Source organism: Grammomys surdaster, unplaced genomic scaffold (assembly GCF_004785775.1).
Source record: "Grammomys surdaster isolate TR1022 unplaced genomic scaffold, NIH_TR_1.0 66, whole genome shotgun sequence".
Lineage (NCBI taxonomy): Eukaryota > Metazoa > Chordata > Mammalia > Rodentia > Muridae > Grammomys > Grammomys surdaster.
The window spans coordinates 1,890,845-1,898,913 of NW_021604568.1; the positions used below are offsets into that span (position 1 = coordinate 1,890,845).

Sequence of the window (8,069 nt, forward strand, 5' to 3'; positions counted from 1 at the left end):
CCACTACTCTCTGTTCCTAGTTTTCTTTGAATTTTTACAAATCATTAATGAATTTTGACAAATTTTTTTCATATTGACTTATATAGTTTTGTGACTCTTCTTTAGCCTGCTCACATGGGGGACTATATACTTTTATTTTATGTGTAGGTGTTTTGCCTACGTGTCTGTATGTGCACCTTGTGTGTGCCTTGTGGCCCTGAAGTCCAACTGAAGTTACAGATGGTTGCCATCTCCCTGTGCGGGTGCTGGGAACTGAACCTGGGTCCTCTTGCAAGAGCAGCACGTGCCCTTGACTGCTGAGCTGTCTCTTCAGCACCCAACTCACTGCTTTGTTTTGTTTTATTTTTTTGAGACAGAGTGTCTTTATATAGCCCTGGCTGTCCTGGAACTTACTATGTAGTCCAGGCTGGCCTCAAACTCACAGAGATCTGCCTGCCTCTGCCTCTAGAGTGCTGGGATTAAAGGTGTGCTCCTGGTTTACCACTTTTCAAATGCTAACACAGATGTGTATTCCTGGGACAAACCTCATTTAGTCAGAGTATATATCTGTTTTGATACATTGCTAAAATTTAGTTTTGATATTTTGCTAAGAACTTTGTCTCTATTCATGAGAAATAATGGTCGATTTTTTTTCTCTTTCTTTTCTCTCTCCCTCCTCCCCTCCTCCCTCCCCACCCTCTTCCCATTCTTCCTTCTCCCTCGACTGAGTCTGGTGTAACTTCATCAAATGAACTAGGAAGTGTTCCTTGCTTTTCTGCTTCCTGGCAGAAATGATGTAGAATTGAGATCAATTCTTCAAACATCTTGTAGAATTCTCTAGTTGAAACCACGTGGCCACGGTGACTTATTGGGATCATTGGACTACAGATGTAGACGGTTGTAATCTGCCATGTGGGTACTGGGAATGGAATTCTGGACCTCTTGAAGAAGCAGCCAGTGTTCTTAACTACAGAACTTTTATTTTTTAAATCTTTTTCTTATTATTGGGGTGGCACCTGCATGCTCTGCTGCGCATGTGAAAGTCAGAAGACACCTTTGTAGGGTTGATTCTCCTTCTCTACCTTTATATGGGTTCCCTATATATAACAAACTCAGGTCATTAGGCCTGCCTGGCTGGTGCTTTACCCACTGAGCCATCTCCCCAGCTTCTGTTGGGAGTTTTATTGGTTGTGCCCACTGGCATTTTATAGTTTCTCTTCAATCCTACTTCTGAACCAGGGGACTCACCACTGTGGTGTGCCTAGGGGCTTGAGGCCCCTGGTTGATCTTCCCTCTTCAGTCTATCTTTCAGAGTTTTCTTTGGCTTTTTTTGAGACTGGGTTTCTGTGTAGCTCTGGCTAGTCTGGAACTCACTCTGTAGACCAGGTGGGCCTGCAACTCACAGAGATCCACCTGCCTCTGCCTCCTGAGTGCTGAGATTAAAGACACCCAGAACAGATTCATCTGCCTGTTTTCTGTAATGTCCAGAGTGTTCATCTGTGGCCATCAGAATGAATGATCACAAATGTCACTATCTTCTTAAATGTGAAAGTTTAAGTAGTTTCCCAGGTTGTGACCCCTCCTACCCTGAACATTCATAGTTGAAAACAATACATAGGAAATTGGATATATAAAACCAAGGGTATTATTTACTTTAGGTACAAATATATGATATATATTTAAGAATTTATTATCATTTAACTTTCCTGGCTTTAATGGGAACAAAGTCATTAAAACATTTTTCCCCTAAATCTGTTTTTAGAAACAAAATCAAACCAACAAACAAAACATTGCCCAGGCTGCCTTTGAACTATCTCTATAACCCAGGCAGGCCAGGAAGCTGTGAACCTCTTACCTCAGCCACCTGACTTGCTGGTATGGAAGGCCTGTGCCACTGGGCCCGCCTTACCTTGATTTATTTTTGCTTTTAAAGTTTTGCATCAGAGGCAAGTTTTCAAGCTATCTGTACACTACGCAGTGGCCAACTCTTTGTAGCAAGATGTGAGTGAACTGTATGTCTTCTTCCTAGCTTGGTTCCTATCTTCGTTAGGGTTTTATTGCTGTGAACAGACACCATGACCAAGGCAACTCTGATAAAGACAACATTTAATTGGGGCTGGCTTACAGGTTCAGAGGTTCAGTCCAGTATCACCATGGCAGCATCCAGGCAGGCATGGTGCAAGAGGAGCTAAGAGTTCTACATCCTCATCTGAAGGCTGCAGCAGAATACTGGCTTCCAGACAGCTAGGGTTAGGATATTAAAGCCCAGGCCCACAGTGACATACCTACTCCAACAGGGCCACACCTTCTAATAGTGCCACTCCCTGGGCCAAGCATATACCAACCATCACAGATCTTTTCCTCAGTTTTAGAGGAAAGACAGCTGAGAAGAAAAGCAGGCTTCTTCCTGGATGTGGAGCTTCTCCCGGAAGTGACTGTGTCAATAGGTTCTAAGAACTTGTAGAAATAAATCTGCCCTGGCCACGTTGGCTGTTCCCTGGGGAGAAGGCATGGTTCTTTCACTCCACCTACACACATGAGAGAGGGGCCTCACACTTGCATCCTGCCAGGACAGGAGGAAGTAGTGCCTCCAGGGATCTTGGGGACCACTGCGATGTTATCAGTGGCGGTTTCTCATCTGATGTTAGAGTCATCTCTATGATGAGTGTAGATACCATGTCACTTTACAGCGGAAGCAGAGTTGGCTGTCCCCCAAGGAAGATGGGAAGCCTGTTTGCCATTAAAGCTCTCTGAAATCAACTCACCCTATCCTGTCCCACCCTCATGTGCCAGCCCTGGGCACACACCCAGGAATGCCTGGAACACCTTGCTGCTGCTGCCTGAGCTGTAGGCTCAGACACTCCAACAGCAGCCTGATGTCACTTTATTCCCCTGTCCTTGTCCAAGGGGATGTCCTGCCTTCCCACCCAGCCAGCCTCCTGCCCCAGGCTATATTTAGGACTTTGTCACCCAAACCCTTTCTCCAGGGCTGAGGAGGAAGCACATGGGCTATCTTCGAAAATCCGTGGTAGAAACAAGGTTTTCTCCAGGTCCTGCATTGGTTCTATCTTCTTCTGGAGTTTTTGTTGTTGTTGTTGTTTTTGTTGTTTTTGTTTTTTTTGTTTTTTTTGGTTTTTTTGTTTTTTTTTTTTTTTTTTCCACCTATGAAGCTTTGGGATTTTAAAAGCCAGACAATTAAGACATCATGGGTAGGAAACCGTGTTCGCTGATGATGGCTGGCCTCTAGTGGTGGATAGCTGCAAGCCAGTTATTCGGCATCCATCCTAACCTTTCTGTGCTGAGCATCTCAGTACTTTTACCCTTTATAAAATCTGCACCTCTAAAGTTTCCCTTTACCCCCAAATGGAACTTTATTAAGTAATGAGCTCTTTCCTAATTTTTGGGTCATCAAAGAGTCATTCCAGTATTTCTTATCTGTAACAAAAGGGAAAGAAGCTGGATGCTTCATTTAGTCTGTAAAATTTCTTGTGTGGTTTTAGACAGTGACAGTAGCTGCCGGTGCCCCACTGTAAGACACGAGCCTTTAGTGACCGTGTTGCTCAGCTCCTTCGTGTTTCTAGGCAAGAGAAGTTCCTTAGTAATAAATCATACAGTTATACAAAAACCATCCTTTGTCCAGTGATGTATTACTTTCTGTAAAAGCATTTAAATAGGGCCAGGGAGAAGCTGTGGGTGTTAGAGGGGGACCCAGATGCTGGGGACTAAGGGTCTGGGGTGTGCCCAAGGCTGTCTCAGAGCTTCCCCCTTCTTTGCTAACCAGATCTGCTGTGTTGCAGGGACATCCTCTAGTCTCCAGCCTTACTGCCTTCTTCTAGGCCAGCATGAGGGCTGAATACCCCTCTTCTTGTTGGAGAAGATTTTTCTCCTAAACCCCACAGGGAATGTCTTTATTCAGTCTGAGTCTCTCCACACCTGACCAGCTTCTGGGGTCCACTCTGGATTCTCAATGCACTCTGGACGCCACTGATTAGAGTTTCTTACAGGAGTGTAAGAGATTTATAGAGCAATAAATACCAAGGTCTGGTAGGTGTGGGAGCTCTGCAGTCTGTTCTAACAAGTGCTTCTTCTCAGGTGACCCGGCGCTTCGGGATACCAGGGCTGAAGAAAACCATGGACTGGTTTGGCTACTACGGAGGTCCCTGCCGTGCCCCCTTGCAGGCGCTGAGCCCCACAGAGGAGGAGGCACTGCGCTTGGATTTCAGCAACAACGGCTGGCTTTAATGACAAGCAGGAGACACCTGGCCTAAGCTGTCTGGGACTCCTGTTCCCACAGCCTGAGGAGGAGCAGGGCATTAGGAATTAGGGATTATTTTTGTCTGTATTCTATTGCTGTGAAGAGACACTGTGACCATGGCAATTCATAAAAGAAAACGTTTAATGGTGGCTGGCTTACAGCTTCAGAGGTTCAGTCCATTACCATCAGGGCAGGGAGCATGGCAGCGTACAGGCAGACATGGCGTTAAAGAAGTAGCAGAGAGTTCTACATCTAGATCTTCAGGAAGCAGGAAGAGAAAGCTACTAGGCCTTGCTTGGAGTTTAGAAAACCTCAAAGCCCACCTCCAATCACACTGTCTCCAATAAGGCCACACTTCCTAATTCTTTCAAAGAGTGCCACGCCCTAAGCATTTATGTATGTTAGCCTGAGAGCGGGGATTCTTACTCAAACCACCACAATCTACCCCCTGGCCCCAAAGCTTGTAACCATATTATAATGCAAAATGCATTTAGTCCAACTTCAAAAGTTTTCATAGTCTATCACAGTCTCAAGACTGCTTAAAAGTCCAAAGTTCTAAGTCTCTTCTGAGGCTCATTGTAAAATCCAAAAAACAAAAAAACAAAAAAAACAAAAAACAGATCAGATACTTCCAACATATTATGTCACAGAATATACTTTGGCTATGCCAAAGGGGAGAAATGAAAACAAAGAAAATACTGGACCAAAACAAGCCTTAAAACAAGCTGGGCAAGCTTCAAACTCTGCATTTCCACGACTGATGCCAAAGCGTTCTTCAGATCTCCAACTCCTTTCAGCTTTGTTGACTGCAGCACACTTCTTTCTCTTGGTCTGGTTCCACGCCCTGCTAGTAGGTTTCCTCAGCAGGTATACCATGACTCTGGCATCTCCAGCATCATGGGGTTTCCAGGATTTACTTTCGCAGCTTCATGCAATGGCCTCTCTGGGCCTCCATGCAGGGACGTCCCTGACACACATCTGGCCTCAGCACCTTTCCTTAGTCATGGAGGGAAAGTCCATAACCCCTTTCTTGTATCCTTAACTGTAAAGTCTGAACCGTGTGGCCAAGCTGCCAAGTTCTGCTGCTGGATGGGGCTGGAACTTCCCCCTCATTCAAATACATTTTCTTTAGCTTTCTGTTTTTAATGGTTTCCTTCACTGTGTAAGCTTTTTCTTAATACTGTTTCTCAAGTTGAAAGCTTGGCTGGGTAGGGTCTTGCCCTGAGGTCACCACTCCCTTTATTCCATTTAACATCAGGATTTTCTTTAAACTTTTTTTTTTTTTTTTTTTTTTAGTATTCTTTAAACTTTTTATCTCCTTGGGCACTGGATTTAATTCCATTACACTTCCAGGTACTCTTTTTCTCCTCAAATTTTTATATTTTGTATATTTTACATTTTATATTTCTCTTTCCCCACTTGCCCTTTCCTGCATAAGGCTGGCCACTAATAACAATGTAACAAAGTCAATATGAGAAACCATGAAACAAAGTCAATAGGAGGCTGTCTTGACATCGTCTCTGCCAATTGTATTAATCCAAAACTTTTCAATTTAGGCTTCAGCTGATTTTGCGGGTGGGGCAAAAAAGCAGCCACATTATGACAAAATAATCACAGAACAGTTGTTTCTAGGCCACTTAATACTCTTTTCTTCTGAAACCTCGTTGAGTGTGGCCATCACGTTATATGTTGCCCTCAGCACCACTGTCTTCCATGCCCTTACTAGGATGACCCATTACACCCCACTGAAAGTGTTCGGCTGCTTTCCTAATCCTAAGTACCAAAGTCCACATTCTGCAAACAAGAAGCAGAGTCAGGCCTGTTACAGCAATGCCCTGCTCCCTAGTACCAATGTCTGTCTTAGAGTTCTTCTATTGCTCCGAACAACTCTTATAAGGGAAACTCAGAGCAACTTTCCTTAGTCATGGAGGGAGAGTCCACAACCCCCTTGTATTCTTAACTCTAAAGTCAGAACCATGTGGCCACAACAACTCTTCTAAGGGAAAACATTGAACTGGAACTTGCAGTTTCAGAGGGTTAGTTCATTATGGTCTTGGTGGGAAGCATGGCAGCACTCGGGCAGACATGATGCTGGAGAAGTAGCAGAGAGTTCCGGATCTGGAGGAAGCAGGACAAGAAAGCCACTGGGTCTGGCTTGAGCTTCTGAAAATCTCAAAGCCCACTTCCAGTGACACACTTCCTCCAATAAGGCCACACCTCCCAATCCTTTCAAACACAGTAACCCCCTAAACCCTCAAATCTATGAGCCTATGGGGGCCATTTTTATTCAAACCTCCCTCAGGGCTCCTTTCCCAATTGCTTTCTGCTCTCAGCTCCTTTTCACAGCCTGTGATTTCTCACCTTTGCACCCTGCACAGAATCCCTAGAGACCCCCTACTAGGAAGGAACAATCTCTTACTTGTCTCTACCATGGGTACTTTATTCTGCACTAAGGTGGGTGAACCAGGGAACCAAGCAAAAGGGTAAGGGATGTAGCTGGAAACCAAGGAAATTGGCTACTGAAGGGACTGTCACTTCTAACTTGAAGCTAAAAATTTAAGTTGTGTACGATATGGCCAGAAAGCCAGGGATGGCCTGATTGGAATGTCTCTCTTGTTTTTGAAAGACATCCAAGCCGCATTTGGGCCAGGATGTCCTTTCCTAACTCACATCTTGTCACTAGCTTTGACTCCCACTGTTGGGTGACCAAGACAGCCCAGTGCCTTGTCACGTTAGTAAATAGTGACACCTGGTGGATAGACACCTGATGTACACTCTAGAAGACTTCAGACTGGCCCAGGTATGAATCTTGAAGACTGGGACTGAGATAGGACCACGCTCTTCTCTGAAGGCACTTTCCTTTTATTATGGAAACTGATCATGTTACTATAATAAAGTATAACAAGTGAGACTTGAATGACTATGTAGTGGACTTCCTGCCCAGATGCCAAGGATCTTCCTAAAGACTGTGGGACCTGAATGCTCGGTCTTTTCTCACCACTGAGCGAAGCCTTAGTAATTTCAAGCAGAAGCCCACTATTAAGAGACTTAGCTTAGGAAAACTTAATGATTCTTTGTTACTGTGTATAGACACATGCAATTATTCATGCAGACAATGTGAGAACTGGTGATTGACCTCAGGGTGTCCTCTACCACTCTCCAGTTTATTTTATTTTGGTTTTTTGAGACAGGGTTTCTCTGTGTAGCCCTGGCTGTCCTGGAACTCACTCTGTAGACCAGGCTGGCCTTGAACTCAGAAATCCACCTGTCTCTGCCTCCCAAGTGCTAGGATTAAAGGCGTGTGCCACCACTGCCCGGCTCCAGTTTATTTTTTTAAGGCAGGGTCTGTCATTAGATCTGGAGTTTGTCAGTTTTGTCATACTGGCTTGCAGAAAGCGTCTGAGGGCTGCCTGTTTCTATTTCCCTGTGTTGGGGTTATAGGCATGCACTGCTATGCTTGGCTTTTTATGTGGGTGCTGGGGACTCAAAACCAGGTCCTCATGTCTGTGTAGCAAACACTGTGCTTACTTAGTAAGCCATTTCCCCAGCTTCCCATTGGCTTTGAATGACAGTAAGAGACAAAAGGGCTCAGCTGAGATGTTTAGAAACACTTGACACATCAATCAAAAAGATGCCCTTGTCCAAAATGCTCAGCTCATTTTGGTGGTGACGCAGGAGAAGCCAAGACAAAAAGTTCAAATTACTCATTAAATAGAGAAGAGGTCCCTGTTTAGGGCAGAGGCTAGAGAAGACTATTAAGGATAATCACCAACCAGAAGTAGGTGTCTGATGGCATCAAAGCCTGGGGTGTGGCTCTTGTATTTCTTTCATGGTC

The 8,069-nt window shown here is 44.7% G+C and overlaps 1 protein-coding gene across 1 annotated transcript in view; it reads left to right on the plus strand.

Moving 5' to 3' along the window:
- Hoga1 (4-hydroxy-2-oxoglutarate aldolase 1) overlaps positions 1-7,151 on the plus strand; it is a 28,504-nt gene extending 21,353 nt beyond the window's left edge. Inside the window, exon 7 of the mRNA XM_028775690.1 lies at positions 4,072-7,151. Coding sequence (XP_028631523.1) covers positions 4,072-4,221 — 150 coding nt within the window. The 3' untranslated portion in view covers positions 4,222-7,151. The remainder of the gene's footprint in view (positions 1-4,071) is intronic.
- Positions 7,152-8,069: the final 918 nt, after the last annotated feature.